Source organism: Equus caballus, chromosome 3, assembly GCF_041296265.1.
Source record: "Equus caballus isolate H_3958 breed thoroughbred chromosome 3, TB-T2T, whole genome shotgun sequence".
Lineage (NCBI taxonomy): Eukaryota > Metazoa > Chordata > Mammalia > Perissodactyla > Equidae > Equus > Equus caballus.
Window position 1 is genome coordinate 20,223,608 of NC_091686.1, and position 27,241 is coordinate 20,250,848.

The following is a 27,241-nucleotide window of genomic DNA, read 5'->3' on the forward strand; positions in this document are numbered from 1 at the left end:
ACTAGCCACTGGAAATACAACAGTAAACGACAAATATGGAAGCTACCCTCATGGAACTTACAGCCTAAAGGAGAAAATGGAATAAACACATACACAAGCCAACTAGTTAACTGACAACTCATGAAGGAGCTGTGATCAATAGGGAGGGGTGACTAGGTCCTAATTTAGAAAGATTGTCAGAGATAGTATCTCTGAGGAAATAATGTTTAAACTGAAGACTGAAGGATGGGGAGGAACAGGGTAAAGAACATTCTGGGAGAGTGCAATGGTCCTGAAATGGGAAACAATTTAACATGTACTGGGGACTGAAAGCAGGCTGTTGTCACTGTACTGCAGTGAATGAGGTGAGGGAGATAGTGAAGCAGCATCAGAGAGGAAGGCTTGGGTGAGATTACTCAAGGTCTTAAGGACCATGGGTAGGAGGTTGGATTTTTTTCCTGAGTGTCATAGGAAGCCACTGAGGGTTTCAAGCAAGGGAATAACATGATCTACTTTACATTTTAGAAGGACTACTCTTGGCTCCCATATGAAGAATGACTGAAAGAAGGGTGGGCTTGGAAGGGGAAGGGGGCAATTAGGAGACTGCATTACCTCAGGCTGGAAATCATCATGGCAGTGGAGATGAAGAAACATGTGTGGATTCACATACATTGAAAAGGATAATTAGCAGCTCTTGTGTTGGATTAGAAGTGAGGATGAGGTATGATGAAGAATCAAACATGACTTTCAGGTGACTACCATTTGCTAAGATGGGGAAGAGCAGGAAGAACGTGTCCGAAGGATATTGTAGGGGAAATCAAGAGGCATGACTGGAGAAACTGGAGATGTTTTGTCTTGGGAGATAAAAACTCTAGGGAAGACAAAGTGCTTCATAGTCATCTTTAAATCAATGGTTCCTAACTATGTGTGTGTGTGGGGGGGTGTCACAGATTATTTTAGAATCTGATGGCAGCTAAGGCTCCTCTCTACAAAAAAAAGAAATCACATATCTAATATTGAATACAATTTTAAGAGCTCAAGCGACAACCCAAAGCTGACTCATGGATTATTCGTGAACCCCGTCTTAAGAACCCTTCCTTTAAATATGTGAAGAGCCCATGGAAAAAGAATTGCCCTAGTATCATCATTGCTCAATAGATAATCTGGATTAAAGTCACCTAAATTTGTTGAGTCTGAGATTCCCAATTGGCTAGATGAAATTAATAATGTCTGTTTTGTCGTTATATAGCTATTCTAGGATTTAAATGAGATAGTGCTTTCTTAATTAATATGACCGTGTAACTACTAATACTTTAAAAAAATGAACCCACAGGGATTAAATATGGCTTAGATGAAGAGGAGCTTTTGATAATTGGTAGCATTCCACGGCCAAAATGGACGACCTGGTGAGATAGTGCTTCATGAAATTGTTCAAGCAGATCTGAATGATGTCTTGCCCATATTGAGGTGAGGAGAGTTGGACTAGATGATCTCTAAAACCCTATTCCAGTCTTCAGCGAAGCCTAACTACATGCAAATTTGTAAGATTCAATGGGGAAGTAATCTGTGCTAGGCAGTGTTAAATCACTAAATAAATAAGTTATGGTGGCAGACGATGCTGGGTGGTTGCTCCCATCCAAATCCACAGACCTGTTTCCTATAGGCACCTTCAACCAAGGGTGACCATATGACACATACTCTACCTAATGAGCAAGCAGACATTTCTGGGAGAGCTTTTGCTTTTCTAATAAAAAGTGGCAGACCCAACTGGTAAGATGTTTTGAACTTTGTTCTTTTACATTTACCTGCTTTGTCCATGGGAGTGATGCCAAGAATTGAAGCAGCTGTCTTGTGATCTTGAAATAACAGCCATGAGGCAAAGGTTAAGAGAATCCTAGAGATGTTTTCATTTCTCTTGGGTATATACCTAGTAGTGGAATTGCTGAGTTATTTGGTAACTCCATGTTACAATCTTTTGAGGAACTGCAAAACTATTCCACAGTGGCTGTACCATTTTACAACCCCCTAGCAATGTGTGAGGGTCCTATTTTTCCACAGGATCTCCAGCACTTACTATTGTCTTTTTGATTACAGCTATACTAGGGGGTGTGAAATGGTCTCTAGTTGTGGTTTTGTTTTGCGTTTCCCTAATGACTAACAATGGTGAGCATCATTTTGTGTGGTTATTGGCCACTTGTATATCTTCATTAGAGAGATACCTATTCAGATATTTTGCCTATTTGTTAATTGGCTTATTGATCTTTTTATTATTGAGTTATAAACATTCTTTATATATTCTAGATACGAGCCCATATCAGATATTTAATTTGCAAATATTTTCTCCCATTATGTGAGTTATCTTTTCTCTTTCTTAATAGTATCAGTTATAGCACAAAAGTTTTAAATTTTGAGGAAGTCTAGTTTGTCTATTTTTTTCTTTTGTCACTTGTGCTTTTGATGTTGTATCCAAGAAATCTTTGCTTAATCCAACATTATGAACATTTACTCCTATATTTTCTTCTGAGATTTTTATAGTTTTAGCTCTTACATTTAGGTCTATGATTCATTTTGAGTTAATTTTTGTGTCTAGTGTGAGGTAGAGATCTAACTTCATTCTTTCTTATGTGGCTATCCAATTGTCCCAGCACCATTTGTTGAAAAGACCATTATTTCCCCATTAAATTGTCTTGACGCTGTTGTCAGAAATCAATTGACCACAAGTGTTGTGGTTTATTTTTGGACTCTCAATTCTATTCCATTGATCTATATGTCTTTCTTTATGTCAGTCCCACATCTTCCTGATTTCTATAGCATTGTAGTAAGTTTTGAAATCAGGAAGTGGAGTCCCCAACTTAGTTCTTTTTAAAGATTATTTTGCCTATTCTGGATCCTTTGCTTTTCCCTAGGAGTTTGAGGGTCAATTTTCAATTTCTATAAAAAGTGAACTGGGATTTTGATAGAAATTGTGTTTAACGTGTAGACCAATTTGGTGAGTATAGCCATCTTAACAGTATTGTCTTCTGATTCATGAGTATGGAATATCTTTTCATTTATTTAGGTTTTATTTAATTTCTTTCAACAATGTTTTGTAGTTTTCCATCTACAAGCTTTGCATTTCTATTCTTTGTGATGCTATTATAAATGGAATTATTTTCTTAATTTCATTTTCACAATTTCAAGTATAGGAAAATGCAATTTTTTATATTGGTCTTATATCTGCAATCTTACTGAACTTGCTTATTAATGTTAATATTTCTTTAGTGGTTGCCTTAGGATTTTCTATGTACAAGATCATATCATCTGTGAATGGAGAGAGTTTTACTTCTTTCTTTTCAATCTACATGCCTTTTATTTCTTTTTCTTGCCTAATTACTCTGGCTAGACCCACCATTACAGTGTTAAACAGAAGTGGTGAGAGCAGATATCCTTGTCTTGTTCCTGATCTGAGGGGGAAAACATTTACTCTTTTACCATTAAGTACATGTTAACTGTGGGGTTTTTGTAGATGCCCTTTAACAGATTGATAAAACTCTCTGTAATTCTAGTTTAAGTGTTCTTATCATGAAAGGGTGTTGGATTTTGTGAAAATTAATAAAAGAAAACCTCATTTAAAACGGAGTCAGAAGGCCAGAAGGGGTAGCTCCCATGCAGTACTACTTGAGGTCAATTACAGGAAGCGTTGTCAATTATAGATCTCAATGTGAAGAATCCTCAACAGGAAAGAATCATAAATTACGGGCCTCAGTAGGAAAGATATAGATTGCATCTCCTGGAGGAAATCGACTACCCCAGCAACTAAACCGATGAAAACCTCTTGTCACCCTTGAACTCTTGCTTTCCTCCAACAGACTTTCATTCAAAGCAACCCTTCCCAATTTCCTCCATTTTCTCTATACAATGATATTCCTCTCCTTTTCTTGTTGGACTTACCTCTGGCCTTTCCTATAGCTTGCTTGTCCCAAAATGTGATATCTCTGCTATTCCCAAATAAACCCATTTCGCTGATAAAATAATGGCTATTTTATTTTTTAAGTTGACAATTTTTTCAAATACTTTTTCTGCTTATGTTGAGCTGATCATTTTTTTGTCCTTTATTGTGATAATATGGTGTATTGCATTAGTTACTTTTGGATTTTAAATCAACCTTGTGTTCTTTGGGTAAATCCCACTTGGTCACGGTGTATATTCCTTTTTTAAAGATGTAGTTTTTTTTTTTTTTAAGATTTTATTTTTTTTCCTTTTTCTCCCCAAAGCCTCCCGGTACATAGTTGTATATTCTTTGTTGTGGGTCCTTCTAGTTGTGGCATGTGGGATGCTGCCTCAGCGTGGTTTGATGAGCTGTGCCATGTCCGCGCCCAGGATTCGAACCATCAAAACACTGGGCCGCCTGCAGCAGAGCGCTTGAACTTAACCACTCAACCACGGGGCCAGCCCCTATATTCCTTTTTATATGTTGCTGGTTTTAGTTTTCTAGTACAGGCATATCTCAGAGATATTGTGGGTTCAGTTTCAGACCACCGCAATAAAGCACACATCACAATAAAGCAAGTCACAAAGTTTTTGGCTTCTTCGTGCACCTAAAACTTATGTTTACACCATACTGTAGTCTATTAATTGTGTAATAGCATTATGTCTAAAAAAAACAATGTGCACACCTTAATTAAAAAATGCTTTATTGCTAAAAAATGCTAACCATTATTTGAGGCTTCAGTGGGTTGCAATCTTTTTGCTGCTGGAGCCTCTTGTAAAAAAAGCACTATCTGTGAAGCACAATAAAGTGAGACATAATGAAATGAGGTATGCCTATATTTTATTGAGAATTTTTGTATCTATATTCATAATGAATATTGGTCTGTAGTTTTGTTTTTTTCTTGTAATATCTTTGTCTGGTTTTGGCATTAGGGTAATAGTGGCCTTATAGAATTAGTTGGGATGTATTCCTTCCTATTCTGTCTTTTGGAAGAGTTTGTGAAAGAATGGTATTAATTCTTTTTTGAATGTTTGGTGGAATTCACCCGTGAAATCATCAAGGCCTGGACTTTTTTTTTGTGGGAAGTTTGGAAATTACTAATTTGCTTTCTTTACTTTTTAGGTCTATGCAGATTTTCTCTGTCTTCTTGAATATGTTTTGCTAATTTGTGTTCCTAAGAATCTGACCATTTCATTGAAGTCATCTAATTTGTCAGTATACAGTTGTTCATAGTATTCCCTTAAAGTAGATATTTAAAAAAAATTCTGTAAGGTTGGTAGCAAAGTCCCTTATGTCCTTCCTGACTTCAGTAATTTGTGCCTTCTCTCTTTTTTCTTGGCTAGTCTAGCTAAATGTTTGTTAGTTTTGTCGATCTTTTCAGATAAACAACTTTTGGTTTAGTTGATTTTCTCTATTTTATTTTTTTCAGTCTAGTGTTTACTATTTCCTTCCTTTTGCTAAGTTTGAGTTTAGTTTGCTCTTCTTTTTCTAGTTTCTTAAAGTAGAAGTTTAGGTTATTGATTTGAGATCTTTATTCTTTTATAGTATTGGTGTTTACAGCTATAAGTTTCCTTCTGAGTACTGCTTTAGATGCATCCCATAAGTTTTGTTATGTTGTGTTTTTGTTTTCATTCATCTCAAAGTAGTTTCTAATTTGCCTTGTGATTTCTTCTTTGACCCATTGCTTATTTAGGCATGTGCTGTTTAATTTTCATGTATTCATGATTTTTGTTATTGATTTCTAATTTAATTGCATTGTGGTCAGAGGAGATACCTTGTGTGAGTCCAGTCTTTAAAAATTTATTGAGGTTTGTTTTATGGCCAGCATATAGTTTACCTTGAAGAATGCACCATGTGTGCTTTAGAAGAATGTGTATTCTGCTCCTGTTGGGTGGATTGTTCCATAGATGATTGTTACATGTAGTTGGTTTATAGCATTGAAAATGCTATAATTGAATATTCTATAATTGAACATGGGATATCGAAGACTCCTTCTATTGTTAATTGTTTATTTTTCTCTGAATTTTGTGAAATTAAGGTTTTTGTGGGGCTCTGTTGTTAGCTGCACATATTTTTATAATTATTATATGTTCCTGATAGATTGTTCTTTTTATCATTATGAAATGCCCCTCTTTATCACTAATCACTTTTTTGTTTTGTCTGATATTAATATAGCCATCACAGTTCTTTTGTTATTGTTGTTTGTATATGTTTTTTTGTCATTTCACCTTCAAACTGTTTGAATCTAAAGTGTTTCTCCTGCAGAAGACATACAGTAGGTAATGTTTTTTAAAAATCCAAACTGACAACTGGCTGCTCTGAAAAGCCATCTTTGCATTGTTCCCATACCCAGCACCTGCTTACCTCAGCCACCTCTGCCACACGCCTCGGCCGCCGCTGACTCTGGCAGCTTTGTCGCCAGAGTCCTCGAACTCTCGCTTCCTTTTTAATCTGCTGCACCGGTGTGCCCCACCATGTCAGACATGGCCGTGGACACCAGCTCTGAGATCACCACCAAGGACTTAAAGGAGAAGAAGGAAGTTGTGGAGGAGGCAGAGAATGGAAGAGACGCACCTGCTAATGGGAATGCTAAGGAGGAAAATGGGGAGCAGGAGGCTGACAATGAGGCAGATGAAGAGGAGGAAGAAGGTGGGGAGGAAGAGGAGGAGGAGGAGGAAGGTGATGGTGAGGAAGAGGATGGAGATGAAGATGAGGAGGCTGAGGCAGCTACGGGCCAACGGTTAGCTGAAGATGACGAGGACAGCGATGTTGACACCAAGAAGCAGAAGACCGATGAGGATGACTAGACAGCAAAAAAGGAAAAGTTAAACTTAAAAAAAAAAAAAGGCCTCCGTGACCTATTCACCCTCCACTTCCGGTCTCAGAATCTAAACGTGGTCACCTTCGAGTAGAGAGGCCGCCTGCCTGCCCACCACAGGCAGTGCCACCCGCAGATGACACATGCTCTTCACCACCCAACCACAACCACAACGTGAATTTGCAACAGGGGAGGAAAAAAGAACCAAAACTTCTAAGGCCCTGCTTTTTTTCTTAAAAGTACTTTAAAAAGGAAAATTTGTTTGTATTTTTTATTTACGTTTTATATTTTTGTACATATTGTTAGGGGTCAGCCATTTTTAATGATCTGGGATGACCAAACCAGACTTTGGAGTGTCCTCTGTCCTACTTCTGACTTTACTTGTGGTGTGACCATGTTCATTATAATCTCAAAGGAGAAAAAAAACCTTGTAAAAAAAGCAAAAACAACAATAAAAAAACAATCTTATTCCGAGCATTCCAGTAACTTTTTTGTGTATGTACTAGCTGTACTATAAGTAGTTGGTTTGTATGAGATGGCTAAAAAGGCCAAAGGTAAAAGGTTTCTTTTTTTCCTTTTTTTGTCTATGAAGTTGCTGTTTATTTTTTTGGCCTGTTTGATGTATGTGTGAAACAATGTTGTCCAACAATAAACTGGAATTTTATTTTGCTGAGTTGTTCTAACAACAACAACAACAAAAATCCAAACTGACAGTCTCTGCCTTTTAGTTGGATTATTTAATCCATTCACATTTAGTGTTATAATTGATATGGTAGGAATTATATCTGCCATTTTGATTTTTGTTTTCTACATGCCTCATGTGTTTTTTGTTCCTCTATTCCGTCTTAATTGTGTTCTTTTGTATTAGATACTTTCTAGTGTTAACATCTAATTCCATTAGAGACTTTTAAATTACATTTATTTGAGTTATTTTGTTAGTGGTTATTCTAGGGTTTATCAGTGTACATTTTTTTTCCTGAGGAAGCTCTGAGTAACATCTGTTGCCAATCTTCTTTTTTTTGCTTGAGGAAGATTAGTGCTGAACTAATATCTGTTCCAATCTTCCTCTATTTTGCATGTGCGTCACCACCACAGCATGGTTGAAGAGAGGTGTAGGTCTGTGTCCAGGATCTGAACCTGCAATCCTGGGCCACTGGAATGTAGTGCACCAAACCTAACCACTACACCAGGGGCCCAGCCCAATAATTATACATTTTAAGTTATCAGAATCTACTTCAAATTTGTACTTTGTTTTAATGAAATCTAAAAACTTTATTCCTTTATTGGTACATTCCCCCCTCCTCTTTTTGTGCTACTGTTGTTGTACATATTGTGTCTAGAAATGTTACAAATCCAACAATGCATTGTTATAATTATTACTTTATTTAATCTTATGTCCTTTAAAGAAGCCGAGAAAAGAAAGGAGAACATCCTTTAGTATTTCTTGTAAAGCAGGTATACAGCAGCAAATTATCTTGGTTTTTATTCATCTGGGAGTATCGTTTTCACCTTCATTTTTGAAGTATAGTTTTGCTGGATATAAGATTCTTGGTTGACAGTTTTTTACTATCAGCACTTTGAATATGTCATCCTACTGCCTTCTGGTCTCCACTGTTTCTAATGAGAATTCTGCTCGTCATCATATTGGGGACATTTAAATGTCCTCAATCTGATAAATCTCTGAAGTCCTCACCTGAGAACTTCTCACTGGCTTGCTCCTTAAGCCCCAGCCATGTGGCCAACTTGCTGCTGCTCTCTGTCCCTCTCTTTCTTGATTCCTTTGTCTAATTTTCTTCTTTTCTCCATTCAGGGTTCCCAACCCCTATCTCTCCTGCCTGCTTTTTTTTTCCTTCCTGAGTATCGATCTTTTTAAGAAACATTGTGGTAAAATATACATAACATAAAATTTACCATTTTAAGCATTTTTAATTGTATAATTCAGTGTCAATGAGTACCTTCACAGTGTTATGCAAACATTTATCATATCAATTTCCAGAACCTTTTCATCATCCCAAACAGAAGCTCTATAAACATTAAACAATAAATTCTTATTCCCCTCTCCTAGTCCCTGGTAACCTCTAACCTGCTTTGTGTCTGTATAAATTTTCCTATTCTAGGTATCTAATATAAGTGGAGTCATACAATATTGTTCTTTTGTGTCTGGCTTAATTCACTTAGCATAATGTCTTCAAGGTTCATCCATATTGTAGCATGTATCAGAATTTCTTTTTTTTTAATGCCGAGTAATATTCCATTGTATGTATATACCATGTTTTGTTCATCTACTCATCTATTGATGGACGCTTGGGTTGTTTCCACCTTTTGGCTATTGTGAACAATGCTGCAGTGAATGTTGGCATACAAGTATCTGTTGGAGTCCCCGTTTTCAGTTCATTTGGATATATACCTAGAAGTGGAATTGCTAGGTCATGTGGTAATTCTATGTTTAGCTTTTTGAGGAACTTCCAAACTCTTTTCCGCAGCAGCCACAGCATTTTATATTTCCACCAGCAAGACACAGGGCTCCAATTTCTTTACCTCCTTAGCAACGTTTGTTATTTTCCGTTCTTTTGATAATAGCCATCCTAATGAGTGTGAGCTGTCCTGTCTGCTTTTCATTACTCCTCTGTCTACCCCTTCCAGGGTGTTGATGAAGATTCCTTTTATTTTACTGTGTAGGGCAAATTATCTGAGAGAACAGGAAGAAGCTATCTGTTATAAATTTGCCAACTTTTAAATTATAAAGTATTTCTAATATAGAGAAATGTATAAGATCTCATAAACTGCAATGTTTTAAAATCAGGTTTATCAGATCTTACCATTTTGCCATATTTGTTTTTTTTTTTATCTTTTATAGTGTTTGCCGTGAGATGGCCTTCCTACTTCATCAGTGGTTACCTGTCTATAAGCTAAATGAAATGATTAGAATATTTATTCTCTTCCAGGTCCAGAGCAAGTGCCCCATTGTCAAGATCTATTTTTTGTTGTTTGTTGTTGTTATTTGTGTGTTTGTTTTAAATTTCTATTTTACCAACTTTGTATGCAAAGGCATTTTCCATGTTCAGAATGAAGCTTTTCTTGACATTTAGGCAGACTGATTTGCAAATGAATCTTTCCACATTTCCCAACTTGCTTTCTAAATTATCATTATTACAGTCTCCTTCTAATAGGTACACCTCAGGAACTCCATTCTTCACGTGAGGAAACTGAAGTTTGGAGAAGGATAGAGGAAACACTTAAGCAGATGGAAAGGTCAGCATTAAATAAAGGAATCATGAGAATATGACAGTCACTCTTTTTGAGAAGTTATACTCACTTTTCTTACACTAATGCTTGAATTCCAAGAAATCTTGCTGCCATCATCTTCAGCATTTTGAGAAATCCTGTGAGATTGTATCTGTTCACACGACTGAAAAAGTTCTAGTATTTTGTTAAGTGCTTGGAACCACAGAGAAAGTCAGAGTAGCAGGCTGTGAGAAGGTGGAAACAAATGTAGAAAAGGACTGCAGACAACAGGGTTCAAGGATTCTTTGGCAGAGTTGATCCACTAAAATCTTTGAAGGGGATACAGTGCTTGGATTTGATGCCAAAGTTCCAGAAAGAATAGAAAGACCTAAGATAATAATGGTGATTGAAGAAATAAAACTATACATTAAGCTTTTTTTTTTCAGCTAAGGAGATTAACAATATTTCATATTTATTTTATACATTTAATCCTTTTTGGCTTATTAATATTTTATATTCATTATCTCATTTGATTATTACAATTACCCTGAAAAATACTTTTTCTGAATCCCGTTTTGTAGGTTAAAAATAAAAGGAAAGGCTCTACTTTTCATTGATCAGTTGCTATATGCTGGCCACTTGACAAACTTTATCTTATTTAACCATAAAATAGATATTGTTATTGCCATTTTTCAGGTTAGGACACAGGTGCTCAGTGCCATTCCAGGGCTATACAGAGAAAAGCAGAGTAGAGGCTCAAATTTAATTCTCTTTCTACCATCAATGTTAACTTCTAGAATTTCTTAATCTGACACTATAAATCCGTGCTGTCCATTATGGTATCATATTAGCCACATGTGGCTCTTTAAATTTAAATTAATTAAAATTAAGTAACATTAAAATTTATTGCCTCAGTCACAATAGCTTCAGCACAAAATGCTGAAGATGATGGCAGCTCAATCGCACATGTGGTTAGTGGCTACCATTCTGGACAGTGCAGCTATGAAACATTTCCATCATTGCAGAAGTCCTTTTGAACAGGGCTGCTAGAAAGGCAGTGCCAAATGTCTAATACTTTTGTCGTGTGTGCATATGCCAAAGAATGAAAAAAGGGGGAATCAAGAAAACGTGGTAGCAGAATAGAAAGCAATACCAATGAACCCACTACTTGTTTTGTTAATATGGGGGGTGAAGCAAATTATTACCAAGAGTGTATACACAGCAGGCAAGAAGAAAAAAAGAAAAGATGCCTTCAACTCAGCGTATGGAAAGTAGCAGAGGTTGTGGGGAGGATGTATTGGTAAATGTGGTAGTTAGTGAATAAGTATTTGAGTGTCCGTAGGATGCTTAGTTCTATACTAGGTGCTTGAGGGTACGTATTAAAAATAGACATGGTCTAGTGCACAGTTTGTGGATCCTATGATTTTTCAGAACTCCCAGAAAAGCTGACAAAGAATTGCCTTGTGCACTGCACAAGAACCATACAGATAAAAACCATTCATACTGTCAACACAGTCATACAGAATATTGGCTATTATTTTCTCCCTCAACAAATGTGGGAGATAGATTGCCTCAGGCAAAATAGTATTTTACACATGGTTTCCCAAAAGCCCTGTGCATATTTAGAGCTCTTCTCAAAATGTTTGCATTTGTTCTTCCAAAAAGAAATTTGCATGACATTTTAGAATTGCATTCTGTCTAGAAAGCAAATCCTGGCTTTTCATATTTAAATTCAAAGCTTTCTGATGTAAAATCTGCCAGGAAAATGTATGTTCCAAATTAGGTTCTTCTTAGAGCACAGCAAGACTTTTTTGACCATTAAAATAATTTGGAGGAAAAATTCCTAACATCATGCTTTCCTTCTTTCTTGGTTGAGAAAACTGTAGATGGTGACTCAAGGATCCATCTAGTCTTCTACCTACAGAAAATTGAGGCTGAGTTCTATTTTGAGGGGGCTGCCGAGAGACAGTCATGTGCTGTTATTGGCTAGCCACTTGATGTCATGGTTTTTCCATGTAAGGGCCATTAATAGAGTATTTGACAACAGTAGCAAAAAAGAAAATTCTTTGCTATTAAAGTAGTTGGTGACCAATGTGATTAACAAAGCTTGGTGAATTGCTCAGGTTGGATAAAGGGACTCTTGGTAATCCTTCAAATTCACCTCCCAAATTGACTTCATTGAACATCATCTCAATGAGCATGATGGCTTGCAGCTATGATCCTTTGAATTTTTCATTTTGGGGCAGAATTGCTCTTGTTCAATAGTCTGTAAGCAATTGTTCAGCATTCTTCCCTTTAAGACTCTGCAGCAAATTAAAAAAAATTCTAGTTCTTTCTAGTTCTTTTTTTTTTCATACTGTCTATTGTAGAGTACCTACCATAACAAATTCTAATGTGACTAGGCTTAAGCAACAGTTATGGTCTGGAGGCAGAGATAAAATTGGTGGGACCAGAACCAGTGGTGTGGTTACTTGGTGTGGTAGATTCCTGCCCCCTTGTAGCCACACCACATGACTTTGGACTTAGTCATGTGACTTGTTCTAACGAAGGGGACAATAGCAAATGTGACACAGCAGAAGCTTGAAAAATGCTTGTGCATTTGGGCTTTCCCTCTCTGACTACTCTTTGGAACTCTAAGACCGCTATGAGAAGAAACCTGGTCTGGAGGATGAGAGACCATATGGAGCAGAGTCCAGCAGTCCCAGCTGAGGTCTCATTAGACAACCAAAATGGCAGCCACCAGACATCTGAGTGGGACCATTGGCCTCAGCCAATTCACCAGCTAACTTCAAAGATCTGCCAAACTGGCCCGAGGCGGCTGCACCACCTGGCTAAACCACAGAACATCCGGAGAACCACGTTTTGGCATTGTTGATCTCTATGATTTGTTTTATATTACCTAATTTCTACTTTTATCTGCATTGTTTCTTTCCTTCTACTCTATTTGTCCTCTTCTTGTCTTACCTTCTTAAATTGAGTGCTTATTAATAATTTTTAGTCTTTTAAAGAGGTTGAGAAAACTTACTTTAAAGGTAGAATTGAAAGGATTTAGTGGTAAATTGGACACTGGGTCTGAGGGAGATAGAAGTATCACAAATGACTCTCAGGTTTTAGAATGCGTTTAGATTGGCATTTTCTTTGCTTTAAAGGTCCCAGATGGGTTGGCCTCATTTGTGTGAGTTTAGCTTTAACAGAAGTCTCCATTAAATCTCCAGATGGTATCACAGGTGGTAGGTAACTTTGTTATCTTTTAGTAGGATGAGCATGACAATAGTACTGATCTAATAGGATTATCTGAGAACTAAATGAGATACTACATGTAAAGCATTTGACGTGCCTACTAAATGTTAGCTGTTACTATATTATTATTATGCGTAGGCAGATATAGTGCAGATCCCAGGATGGGAATTGTTTCATTGAAGACCACGATTCACTTGGCAGGGCCTCCTACCGAAGTGGGAACCAAAGGCTCAATGTTGAGTTAACTGAAATGTGTCTCCAACCTATCTCAGGCTTGTCGAACTCATTGGTTCTTGAATCATTACTTCTTTTATTTTTAAACCATGTCCTTGACATGTTCATTAGATTGTCTCACTTGATATCACTGTGTAGTGGTTCTTCATGATTTCTTTTTGTTCCAAATATGAAGAAATGGAGGTGCTGAGGGATCCATAGAGTTAGTGATGACATTGAAATAAAAATCTGTATTCTGCGTTGTTGTTTAAGCTTTAGAATACTTGATTTCTCCTGAAAATTTCCCAAGTCATTTAAAACATGAAATGAATTTTTTAAAAGTATCTCTTTGTTTTCAGTAAGCAGGGTTTGACTATGTCCCTCTGGACAGGTTTTGTCCCTCCCACCTGTCCTCTCCAATTGGAAACTGGGGGTCTCTGGGCAAAGGCAGGCTGTGGACACCTGTCCTCTACGTTGGTGGCAACTGCTGCTTTGTCCTGAAGCAGTCTTCTTGGCTCTTTGTTCTTGAATTCCGTTTCTCTTCAATTCTGTTAAATTCTAACAGAAAATTACTCTTCTTTCTGTTGTAGGAAACTATTTCCCTTTTCCCTTTTGGTCTCTCTCAATAATTAACAATTCTTTATTTTAACACATTGCACAAGTATGAGGTCTTGTAGTTGTACCAACATTTGGCGCTTTTTATTAGCTCCTATGCTGCTTCTGACAGGAATGCCTTTAATTCTCTTTGAGGTAGATGGAAGGTGTGCCTTGCTTCAGGCCCTGTGGCTGCAACAGTATATTGGACGGTGCTGGGTGCCCTGTTGGTGCCCAACAAATACGCTCTAATGCTGATGAGAATGAGCAGGCGAGGGAGAGCCATCCATCAACTCTCTGTTATATGGTATTGAAGCAGAGCGACTGCGGTGCGGACGGCAAACCTGTGCGGTCTATGTGGAGGTCTGGGCGAGGTCCTGGGCACGGAATGCATTAGTTAAATCTTGCTGCAAGTAAAATACCATCACACCCTCCACCTTTGATTATTGCATCTTGTTATTGCTGGCCAAAGGAACACAGCTCATCTATCCTGCTGCTCTATTAAAGAATTGTGGCTCAGCTTGTCAGTCCTTTATATAGCACAGAAAAGGTGGGTGGCAGGGACACATCCACTCTGTAACATAGCTAAAGGCCTTCCTGATCACATGGCACTTTTGGTACATGCGTTTTGTAGATTATGAAACAGATCTTGCCTTAAGTAGGACGTTTCTTTTGGCAGAGCAAAGTTGAAATGCAGAAACATTTGGCAATTTATATCCTTTCTACTCTATGAACAGTGAAGCAACAAGCAACCCACAAAAGGAGATGCTAAACCTTTCAATCAACGTTTCTATGCCTGACGGACTTCTGCCATTTTGAACTTGCAGAGCCGAGAACTGAGTTTCTTTTCCTGGTTTTGCAAATTTCTTTACCTTTTCTGCTCCCCTGATAGAAACTATAAATCATCTTAAATAAGGTGGCTGATTTTATTCCATTTCTGAAAAAAATTCAGGTTTTGCAGTACACCACTTAAAAGTACCCCACATGTCACTCTCACAAAGCATTTTGAGTTGAATGGGAGCTACTATGAACTCTGTTTTTTAACAGAGAAGATCGTGTTCTATCATAACAGTAGCTGCTGCCACTGAAATAATTCTGAGTTGCCATAGTCAGCTTTCCATCTCAGATGCCATAAATACAAGAGACTTATTTTCCAAGTGCTTTAAGGAAAAAGTGTGATTACAGTTTCTTCCATGGCTGCCTCGATTTAGAGCCTGAAATTCTTTAAAAGCACCTTCCAGATTTGAGCGGTGGTGGGAAATTCCATCTGGGCAGTTCTTCTGTGCAGGATCTGGGAGCGGTGCTAATGGGGAAGGGGGCTGGGAGTGGAGATTCTTACAGTTGGAAGAAATAACTACTTAAAGCAAATGCTAATGATTTAAAATGTTATTCCTTCTGTGCTTTTAGAAAAAAAAATAAAATTAAAGTAATAAAGGCTCACAGCCTGTACCTCATCTCCAGTCACTCCACTGAAATTCCCAAGAGGGTCTCGGCTCCCCTCTCCTCCCTTTAAAAATGGTGGACCTGGAACCACTTACAGGAGAGGTTTAATAAGAGGCAAATGTGTTTTATATTTTGTATCTTGTTAAGTGAAAAAAGATGGATTCTCACAAGTAGTCTCTTGGTGCAGATCTGAGTGGTCTGTGCATGCAAACGTGGGGATGCTTCGCCAGCCAGCATCTCCGTTCTGGTCCCCCATGGCTACTTAAAATCCCCCCTCCCATGCCTCTCTCCCCACCCCAGAGCCAGCAGAGATGAAATTGCTTCATTTGTAGAATGGATCTGCAGATCCAGGAAACTTGTTTCTATCTGATTTGCTGATAATTTACTTCTCATTTGATTTAGGGGGAAGAAAGGGGGAAAAAAAAAGAACTGGTTTCAGCTCACATAGCCCTTCCTCAAGGAAAGCGGGATTGCTATGCAGGTTGGAGAAAATCATGATTGAAAGCAACTGAAAAAATTAATAAAGATTTACGCAAAGGTTGCACATTTGTTAGAGGAAAAGCAGGGAAAAGCTTGCACCTGTGATGAAGTGACCAAAAGAAAACCAAACCTTAAAGTAGCTCATTGAGAACTGGGCAAGGGAGAATGATTTAAAAATATATGTATTTTATCTTAGATATATAATTTTACAATGAGACACATTCCCTTTCTGGCAATTTTCTTTTAATGACCTTTGGGTGCCAGATAGCGCCATTCCTGCTGTCTGCTTTCACTATTCAGCGTTGAGGAAGCCCATTATATCTGTCTTTGATCCAAAGATCGGGATTGCTAAAACTGATGGCCACAATTAAAGACAGTCCTGTTGAAAAGCTGACCTCTGTCTGCTCTCAACTGCATGTAAACTTTTCAATATGGATGTAATTTGGTATTAAATTACCCATGCTTTATTGCTTTTTAGTACAGCCCTGTCTGTTGCCTTTTAAAGATAAAGGTAACATAAAAGAAAAATTGTGGTGTGTCTGCATAATTATGTAATTATAAACTTGTTTTCCTACATTCAGAAAACCCTTTGTGTGTGTGTGCCTCTATTGAAAAGTAATAGGCTGGGAGGATTGGAGAAGAAGTCTTTATATTTTTTTTCTCCTGATCTGTTCAACTTAGACATATGCTGTGCAAGATAGGTCACTGTATTTAACCATTTTAATCTTGGCTTTCAGAGGGTATTCTTGGTTTAGAAGTGAGGTAGGTTTGTAAAAGATGTTGCTATGTTTATTCTTTAGAATTGGACAAACCAGAATGGAGTTTATGCCAGAGCTCTCAGGCAAAACCTACCTGTTCCGCCAAAGATTGGGCCTGTCTTCGCAACATGATAATGTCCCAAATGTCTATGCTGAGCTCTTGGATGACTTAAACCTCACTAAGCTTGAAATTAAAAATGACAGCTGCGATTTTCTCTTGTAACATTCTTGTTTGGGGTGAATTCTGCTAAGAGGAACCAAGAACGAGCTGGAAAGACTGGAGGAGATTTTGCTTTTACATCGCAGAGCTGCCTGCGCCTCACAGTTCTACCAGCTACCGCTCTGCTATTCCAGCCGTGAAGAGCGTAAGCTATCATTAGAGTTTGATATAGGTTTCTAGAATTGCATTTTCTGAATAGAGACAGAATATCTGTTTGGAGGGATAGTTGAAATCACAATCCCATCATAAAACTTGGAGGAAGATACACTCTCAGGCCTCTGGAAATGTGCAATAATTCTGTGTGTAAATGGAGATTTTTGAGCTTGCTTCCTTTTCTTGTTAAATGTTCCATGGCAAGATTTTCCAGTAGAACCACATAAAAAGCCAAGCAGATAAAAAGCTGGTATCAAAACAAACAACCCAAGGGAACCAAGGTGTGTTCCAAATACCTCAAAACACAATAAAGCAAAATTCCAAGTTGGAGGAAAAATGTCTATAGACTGGAGGCCAGTCCACCTCTCCCTCCTTGCTGGACTTCCTCTGAGTTATGTGTCTAGTCCGCTGCCCCCTCAGCCAGCGTGATCCTCTGGGCACACAGAAGAATTGTGGCCTGACCCGTGTTGTAATTCATCTGGTCACTCTATAAAAATTGCATCCTCTGGAAAACATATGCTATATACACTTTTATTGGCTCTCATGCAAAGAGGTAATTCCAGAATATCGAGGAAATGTTGAAAATAGATTCCAAGGTAGATTTATTCTCCACCCCCAGAACTCCCCAGCATAGCTTGCTTTTAGAGACTGCAACCAAATGGAAGGCTCAGCTTCAAATAACCTGTGTCAAGCTACTGTTTGAACAGGGCTTATTCTTTTTCTTTCATTTCTCCACCATGGATCTTTTTTACTCTGATGTCGCTAGTAACAATGATGAGGTGGCTGGGGCATTAGATATAGTGGGGTTTAAGGGTTGGACTATGGGGCTAGATCTGAGCCATCCAAGATGGTAGTCACTAGCCCCATGTGGCTGTTGATATTTAAATTAATTAAAATTATATTAAAAGAAATTTGTCAGTCACACCCACTACATTTCAAGTGGTCAGTAGCCACATGGGGCTAGTGGCTACCATCTTAGACAGTGCAGATATGGAACATTTCCATCACTGCAGAAAATTCTATTGGACAGCACTAGGCTAGTTAGACCTGGAATATCAGCTCCACTCTCATCTTGGCTTAGTCACTGCACCGAAGTTTATTCATCTGTAAGACAGGAATAATAATAGTATCTACATTTTGAGGTGATTGTTGGGACAATTGAATGAGGTAATACATGAGCTTTCCAATAGAACTTTTTGCAATGATGGAAATGTTCTATATCTGCCTTGTCCAATATGATAGCTACAAGCCACATGAGGCTACTGAGCACTTAAGTTGTGGCTAGTGTGATAAAGAATACGAAGTTTTAATTTTATTTACTCTTTGTTAATTACAATTTAAATATCCACATGGGGCCAGCGGCTGCTGTACTGGACAGTGCAGGTCTACAACAGAGCGCTTGCTCAGTAAACAGTAGCTTTCGTCTCCATGACTCCTTCCACCAATTTGGAAAAAGTGCGTATCACACGTTTGTTTTGAAGTTTAAAGGAGAGAATGTTCATGAAAGTACTAAAAAATATTGCTTATTTAACTTATTTTTTCACCATGCATTGGATTTATTTACAAATATAAGGCTTACAGAAACAGAAGAGTTATGAATAGGAATAACAAAGCGTTATGAAATAGTAAAGGACCAAGTAATAAATTTGTCTTCTAAGTGCTCCAATAAGTTTGAATTCTAAGAAAGTTAAAAAGTAAAAGTTCAGAAGACTAGTGAAAGGATTGTTGTTTTTCTTTTTGTCTCCCTTAATTTCCTGTGTTATCATTAATATATAGGTCAAATTTGATATTTTTTAAAAGGCCATTGCATCAGCTCACTTTTTTTCCAGTATGAATATTTTAATCTAGCAGTTTTCTCACTTGTTTTTGCATGTAGCCACAGGTTTGGGGAAAAACAGAATCTTCCCTTTTTAAATGCAGCTGCTTGAAGCTGTCTGATGGAGGAGAGCCTCTGTGGTGCGAAAATAAAGGGTTTTAGCCAAATCTTCAAGGTGAGCAGTCTTGCTTTTATTTGCTTACTTGCAGAACTTGCTTGGCAAAATTTCACTTGGCGTTTGATCGTGAGGGTTCTCGTGTTGTTTTGCGGGAGTTTGTCCTGCCATCCCAACCAAATCATAAGCTTCTTGAAGGCAAAGTCTAGAGTTTTATACTCATCTCCCATCTAGCACAGAGCTGGGAGGTAGGTAGTCTATAAATATGTGTTGACTTATTATTGATTTTCTCTACTGCCTTTTTCTTTTTGTAACACCAAATTTTATTGTGTAGTTGTGACACAGTGAATACACATAAGGCCCTCTGTGGCCATGAATAATGGTTCTGCATTTTTTTACACTCACAAAACCTCTGGTGGTTTTGCTATTGCATCCCAAGGACTTCCAACAGTTATGGAGCCCTGATTTTAGAAAAATCAGATCACTTGGGGGCCTCAGCATCACGTACAACCACTCTTTGAAGATCATCACTTATTTTACCAGTATAGAAACAACCTGACCTTCTTAATCTCGGGAAAAATATTCCATTTATCCTGAAACATTTGGTAAAAATTACAGTGTCTATTTAAAAAAACCATTATCAATTAAAATTAGGTATGCAAGAGAGGCTGCAATTTGGGATAACTTTAAAGATTCAGTTTTGTAAAAGATCTGAGAAGAATTTAGCTCCTTCTAAAACATTCCATTGAATATTTTGATCCATATCCATTCTAGCATTTCTTTGCATGAAAAACACCCAAACTTAAACATTCTTTTGGAAATTCACCAGGAAAGCCAATTGTAAGAGAAATGTGTCTACTCAAATAGACTTGGGCCTGAACATAGAATTTACAGTTGAAAGAGACCTCAGAACTCAAATAGCCTGGTACTATAGAGGTTAATTAACTGACTCACGATTACGCAGAGCCAAGATCAGGTTCAATTCAACTCTGAAGGGCCCGTTTTTACTTGCCAGTGTAGACGCAAGACGTGATTCCCTTAAATAAAAATGCATCCTGAGCTCAGGGCTGGTTTAACTCCAATTGTTACAATTGTGCTACCTTGTGGGCCTTCTGCTACGTTTTTATTAATCCCTAACTTCTCATTGAGATTACTTTATTTAAATGTCATCACCCAGCTCTAAAATACGCTTTTAAAATAACCGTGGTGGCCATGGGATACAAAGTATTGGGAGAAAAAAAGGAAGCAGTGGAAGCCAACTTTTGTTTGATATGTAGACATGTTTCAGTGTAGTGGGCCCCTGGTGGTGGTACTGAGGCAGGCTTTACAACCAGGCCCAGACATCCCAGCTATCAGAGGGCAGCTGCCATCGCCACTGACAGGGTTGTGCCTTTGGAGGCATTTGGGTCATTGGTAGAGTAGGATCAGAGAAAAGGTATAAAAAGTGAGATGAAGCAAAGGGGTCTATAAACTAAAGTCTTATGATGCAAGGTGGGGTGGGGGAGGCTCCTGGCATTAGACAGAGAGAAGATCAGAGTCAGTTAATAAGTTTGGGGTGCTGGCGACTGAAACCAGATCACTGGTGGCTGTCAGCTGGAGAGGGGTGTTATCCCAGGTGGATGGCGACCTGGTCAGCTCTGCTGCAGCATGTTCCTTAGTATTCATTTCTCTCCACTCCTGTTCACTTTTTTCAGTCCTTTGTCAAAAGACAGTGAAGGATTGGCCTTTTCTCCCCCATGCTGATACAGGTAAAGGCAGAGACTGATGGTGCCAGCCTTAATTCCCCAAAGAAAAGGGGATCCAGATTTATGTGAATACCTTTAGTTCTGAAACAAGAAAAGATGAAACAGGTTGCATTCATGTATTCATGAAGCAGGCAGTGTGGGTATGGGCGAATTCTGTACGAATTCACTTATTGTTCCATCCCTGTTATTTCTGAAGACCCTGTGCTCATTTTCCCTCAATAATGTAAAAGCAGTTTTAGCACAACTGAGTTTTCAGATTTAAAGCGAGGTATCTACAGTTCAAAAATGCCCTTTGTGTGTGTGTTTTTGTGTGCAAATAGTTGATTAGAAGATCAGTGTGATTCCACTGGGAGCAAAAGTTTTTCCTGTTATGAGATTTTTTTTTTTTATCAGTAAAACTAAAGGACGTCTTCCAGCGAGGAGAATTGTGGTCACGGGTCAGAATTTTGACATCTTGATAAAGATGGTGAGCTGCGACAAGAAGCCAATTTTCCTTTCTTGGTCTGTATCACTTGTCTTGCTTTTCCACTGATAGGTGTTCTATCTTTGATAGCTGGAATGACAACTTTTATGGGGACTTGGAAAAAACTGGATCTAGGAACAGTGGTCCTCAAATGTTTGTATGTCCATAAATCACTCAGGGTACTTGCTAAAAAAAGAAGCAGATTGTGATTCAGTAGGCCTGGTATGCGGCCCAGGAATCTGTAATTTATACAAGTAGCCCAAGTGATTCTGAAATGAGGCCACACTCTGAGAGGTATTGGTCTAGGACAAGCGTGGGCAAACTATAGCCTGTGGTCGAAATCTAGCCTATTGCCTGTTTCTATAAATGAAGTTTTATTGGGGGCTGGCCCTGTGGCCAAGTGGTTAAGTTCACACGCTTCGCTTTGGCGGCCCAGGGTTTCACTGGTTCGGATCCTGGGCGCGGACATGGCACCACTCATCAGGCTGTGTTGAGATGGTGTCCCACATAGCACAACCAGAAGGACCCACAACTAGAATATATAACTATGTGCTAGGGGGCTTTGGGGAGAAGAAGAAGAAAAAAGGAAGATTGGTAACAGATGTTAGCTCAGGTGCCAATCTTTAAAAAAAAAAAGTTTTATTGGAACTCAGCCACCTACATTTGTTTTTCTGTTGTCTATGGATACTTTTACACTGTGATGGTAGAGTCGAGTAGTTGCGACAGGGACTATACGGCCCACAAAGCTTAAAATATTTACTATCTGGACATTTACAGGAAAAATTTGCTGACCTCTGGTCTAGGATAAGGGAAAATTTTCAACTTTTTGATGCAAGTCAATGTATATATACACACATGTGTTTATAATATATGTATATATGTGTATGTGTGTATATGTATGTATTATATACACACAGACACATACACACACATATATACATGTGTATGATATTTTAAGTGCCTGGTATTAGTTTACCTATATGAAAAGTACATACAAGGGTGGATGATTTGGTTCAGGGGCTAGAGGTTGAAGGTGGTGTTGTCTCAGTAATTTAACAGGAGAAGTGTAATACAGAAGTTAGTAGTGTCATCTCTGTGTTACACAGTGATCCAAGAACTGGCTCCATTACATATTGGACTTGTGACCTTGGACAAGTAGCTTTAGCTCTCTGATCCTCAGTTTCCTAGTCTGTGAAAAGAGGGTGACAGTAGTACGTACTCGGGATTGTGAGGATTAAAAAAGATAATGAATGTGAAGTGCGTGGTATTTTGTCTAGCACATATCACGTACTCTGTGAATGTTGGCTCTTAGAATCATTGACATCCTCACCAGTGTTGTGTGCTGCTACTGAGTAGCAGGGTATTAAGGTCAACAGATTTTGCTACTGTGCCTGTTTCAGCCCACTGGACTGACAATGTGGGCCAAACTTCAGGACTCTGGACAGCCCAGCCCCTGAATCTTTCGATTCTGAACCAGGCATTTTTGGAGGCATGATCTTCTTTTATTAAAAGTCATTCCAATTTTCCCCTTGAATATGCAATTTCAAGGAGGTGCTCATATCTTTGGAAGTGGTTATTCCAATCTCCTTTAAAAATATTGCTGGATTGTAGCCATGAAACCCCATTCCCCATCAAAAGTTCCATCAAACAACAGCTAATAAATGGTAAATTAAGATAAGGATTGAGAAGAACCTGTGTACTTTGTTATGCTTTCTTCAATCTAGGGTGAATCACTGATGGTGGATATGATACAAGTGCACATTTTCAGTGCAATTGTGAAAAGATTTGCCTATAATCCAATGGCTATTTTGTTTTTGCTCTGCTTATTAACTATGGCTAAGTGGTTACAAAAAACAAATGAAAACACAAGATTCAGGTTAAACACTATCTTTGTCCTATTTAGAGGAGAGGTTGAATTTATCCTTAAGTAAGGAAAGAACAAATAAAATATCATCATCATCATCACAAATGTCTCCTGTACCTGCTGAATGCAGGGCTACGTGTGGGTCTCTGGGCACACCCCTGTGCCTTTACTGTAAGTAAGTGATTCTCAGTGGTGACAATGTTGCCTCCTCACCGGAGACATTTTTGGTTGTCACAACTTGGGAGGGGGGGAAATGCTACAGGCATCTAGTGAATAGAGGCCAAAGATACTGCTAAACATCCTGTAGTGCAGTGGACAGCATCACCCTGCCCCCACCAGAGAATTATCTGGTCCAACATGACAATAGTGTTGCTGTTGAGAAACTCTGATCTCAGGAGGGAAATCTAGGTCCTCCATTTCCTGGAGCAGCTCCTGGCATTGGTACCAAGTGATCAGTGATTATAGCCCATTGATTGCCTTGAGCTCCCCCTCCAAAATCTTCTTCCTCCCTTGCAGTCTTCCTGTCATTGACTAGTTTGATACCCCAGAAAGTATACTTCCCAATTAAAAACAGTTTATAAAGTAAAATGTATTCACCTGGGGGAAGGTTATAACAGAGAAGAAAGGATTCAATCATGATATGGTCCGTAAGTTTTTTGAAGGTCAATGAGTCTTTACCTTTGTGGTCATCCAGTCTCACATACCACAGTGATTCATGGTGATTTCAAGTGCCTGACATGAAACATTATCTTAATTTTAACCGTTGCGTATTTACTTTAACACATTATAATATGTATTCTAATTATTTAAATATTATAATATATTACAATAAGAACACAGCTATTAAAAGTAAAAAGAAAATGTTAATAGTATTTAATAAATATTAATTAGAAAAATACAATTGACATTAAAAGTTTGTTCTAAATGTTAATTTTAGTAAACATTTAAATTTTAAAAAGTGAGTTCTTGTAAGAAGAAATATCAGGTAACACTTTAATGGCACAGGATATGGCAAAACAACAAAGGTGACATTAAATTTTCTGAGATCTGGGGAACTCTGATGTAGTCCACCCCCCTTGTTTTACACGTGAGGGTAGTATTAATAGTGATTTAGAAAGTGCTGTCCCACTTATCTATTACTGTGAAATGAAACACCCCAATGCTTAGGGACTTGTTCATTTTGCTCATGAATCTACAATCTGGGCAGGGCTTCATGAGGACAGCTCATCTCTGCTCCTCTCAGCGTCAGTTGGGATGGCCAGATCGCTTGGGGCTGGAATCCTCTAAATGCTCGCTCACTCACATATCTGGTGGTTGATGCTGGCTGTCAGTTAGAACCTCAGCAGGGGCTGTGGTCAGAACGTCTACATATGGCCTCTCCACGTGGTGTTTGGCTTGCTCACAACATGGTGGCTAGAGCCCCAAGGGTGACCATCCAAGACAGAAGAACAGGCAGAAGCTGTTTCACCTTTCATCACTTGGCCTCAGGTGTCATGCAGCATCACTTCGATCACAGTCATAGGGAGTGGAGACATAAACCCCACTTCTCAGTGGAGAAGTGTCAATGTTACATGGTTAGAATAACATGTGAGATGGGATATATTGTTGCCACCATCTTGGCAAAAAACACTCTATTGTAAGCACCGTAGCATATATATGGTATATTTAAATTCTTGAAACAATTTTGTGTGAATCCTTTTATCACCCTCCCCACCCCTGCTGTTTTCCAGATTACAAAATTGAGGCTCAGAGATCTTAAGTGACCTGCCCGTTAATACTTAGCTAGTTTATGGCTAAAACAGAGTTAAAGCAATTTTGGGGTCCAGAAAAGCAATCTTCACCAGGTTGTCAAGTTCCTAAGAGTTCTTCTCACCTTCTCTCTCATCCTCTCACCAGGGCTATTGCCTTCCTTCCACCTGGGACCACTCATTGAGCAATCCTAGAAGGGGCCAAATACAGAAACAAAGATCCGTGTCACTGCCTCCCCCAAATGTCATCAAATGCTGAGACACTTTCGTGAGAGGCTATTTACTATGTTTTGTTCAGCCAAGCAACTTAATTTCTTTTCGACACTAAGACTGAAGGTCAAAATGAGTTTCCTGGTCAGCTTAATGCAGAGATAATTGTGTTGACCACATTTTATTGAGTCTTTAAAACATTTTTCAGTTTTTAATTGTGAAATATTTCATATAAAACAAAAATAATACTCATTACCTACCACCTGGCTTTGACAGATCTTTGCCATATTTATTGTTTCACTTTGAAAGACAGGACATTTTGCGAATATCCAAATCCTCTCTCTCTCTCTCCCTAGAGGTAACCACTGTTCTAATTTTGTTTATATCATTTCCAAGGATGTTTTCATTCTTGCTTCAAATATATATCAGGAAATAATATATTCTTTTAAATATATATAAATTCCTACATTTTGTTAAATATTATAGTTTTGAGATTTTTTGATGTTTAAACTTTAGGAAATAATTTATTCCGTTATTTTATCTGCTGTATACTGTTCCACTGAGTGAAAAATTAGTTTATTCATTCCTGTTAGTTTGTTTCTACTTTTGTTTGTTTGGTGGTTTTCTTTGCTGTGATGAGCCTGCTGGAGTAAACATCCTTATTATGTGCCTTCCAGAGCATGTGCAACTATTTCTCTAGAATTGATCACTTGAAATAGGATAGGCACATCTTCCTGTTATAGGAATTGCCAAATGTCCCTTAAATTTCTTCACTTAATTATATATCACAGTTCTAATTTCTCTGCTTTCCTTGCTGACATTTGGTGTTATCAGCATACTTATTTTTTTAACAAATGTGATGGGATTAAGATGACAATTTTGTATTGTTTTAATGTGCTTTTCTGTGATTACTAGTGAGTTTGAACATCTTTTCATAAATTTACTGCTCATTTGAAGTTCTTACATTAATTGCCTGTTTATTTCCTCTGCCCACTTTTTTCTATTGTTTCTTTTTCTTATAAATATGTAGGAATTCTGTACATGTTCTGATCAGAATACATGCAATTATACGTGTGGAAAATAGCTCCATCTGCTCTATGGACTGTCTTTTCTCTGTGTTCCTTGTGTGTTTTATCATTCAGAAATTTTAAATTTTAGTACAGCCAAAATTATCAGCCTTTTCCTTTATTGTTTGTGCCTTTTCTGTCTCAAGAAATTCTTCCCTACTGGGATGTTAGAAAGATATTTTCCCATGTTTGATTCTTCAAATTGGCTGATTTTGCCTTCTCATGTTTAAATATTTAATCTATGTGCAATTATTTTTTTCCATTTTGGGAGAAAGTAGCCTAATTTTCTGTTTTTCTAAGTGGATGGTTTATTGTCCTGGCAGCATTTGTTGAAAAGTCCATCATTTCTCCCATCGATTTGCAATGAAGCTCTGTCATATCCCAGGTTCCAATATGTTTATGATACTGTTCCAAGTTTTCCATGTCTATCTCTATGATGATATTAGATGGTTGTAATTAGTGTAACTTTATAATAGACTTTGCTATCTGGTGAGGGGAGACCCCTTCCATTGTTAATTCTTCTTTCTAAAAATTGCCTTGACTATTCTTGACTTTTTGTTTCCACGTGATTTTTAATATCAACTTGTCGACTGCTAGGAAATCCCCTGCTGTGGGTTTTGATGGATATTGTATTTAGTTCATAGATTGTTTTGAGGTGAATTTTCATCTTGAAATAAAGTTTCGCTGTCCTTGAAAAAAGTGTAGCATTCCATGTATTCAAGTCTTTCATTGAGCCTTCAGGCCTCTATCTTCTGACACCTGTGTGTGGGAATCAGTCAAATACGCTTTTCTGGAAGTGCACGCTGGCTCCTGCCATCCTCCTCTATCTCCTGAGCTCAGTGAAAGCCTGCTGTGTCAATGGTGATGATGGAGCGGCTCTGATAGCCATGGTAGCAGGCACTATGGATATGAGGATTCCTGCCCACCATTCTTGTCAGCCCATTGGTTGCTGGAATCCAGCTGCTATGATGGCAGCAGGGTAGAGAGGAGGAATTGGAGGCTGAGACCCAGGCATCAGGTCTGAGGAAGAGGCTGGGAGCTCCAGTCATTGGGAGTGTACAGTTATTTCCTGGGCTCAGTTGCTGTATATCTGTGGTTTGGGACATAGTTTCTGAACTAA

The 27,241-nt window shown here is 38.2% G+C and overlaps 2 protein-coding genes across 2 annotated transcripts in view; both read left to right on the plus strand.

Moving 5' to 3' along the window:
• The window catches only part of ZFHX3 (zinc finger homeobox 3), a 1,295,343-nt gene that overhangs the window by 263,930 nt on the left and 1,004,172 nt on the right, over nt 1-27,241 (plus strand). The window lies entirely within an intron of this gene.
• LOC100054201 (prothymosin alpha) lies at nt 2,962-7,235 on the plus strand. The gene has a single exon (XM_070263083.1). It carries the CDS (start codon nt 6,424-6,426, stop codon nt 6,754-6,756), a length of 333 nt encoding a protein of 110 aa, XP_070119184.1. The 5' UTR covers nt 2,962-6,423; the 3' UTR covers nt 6,757-7,235.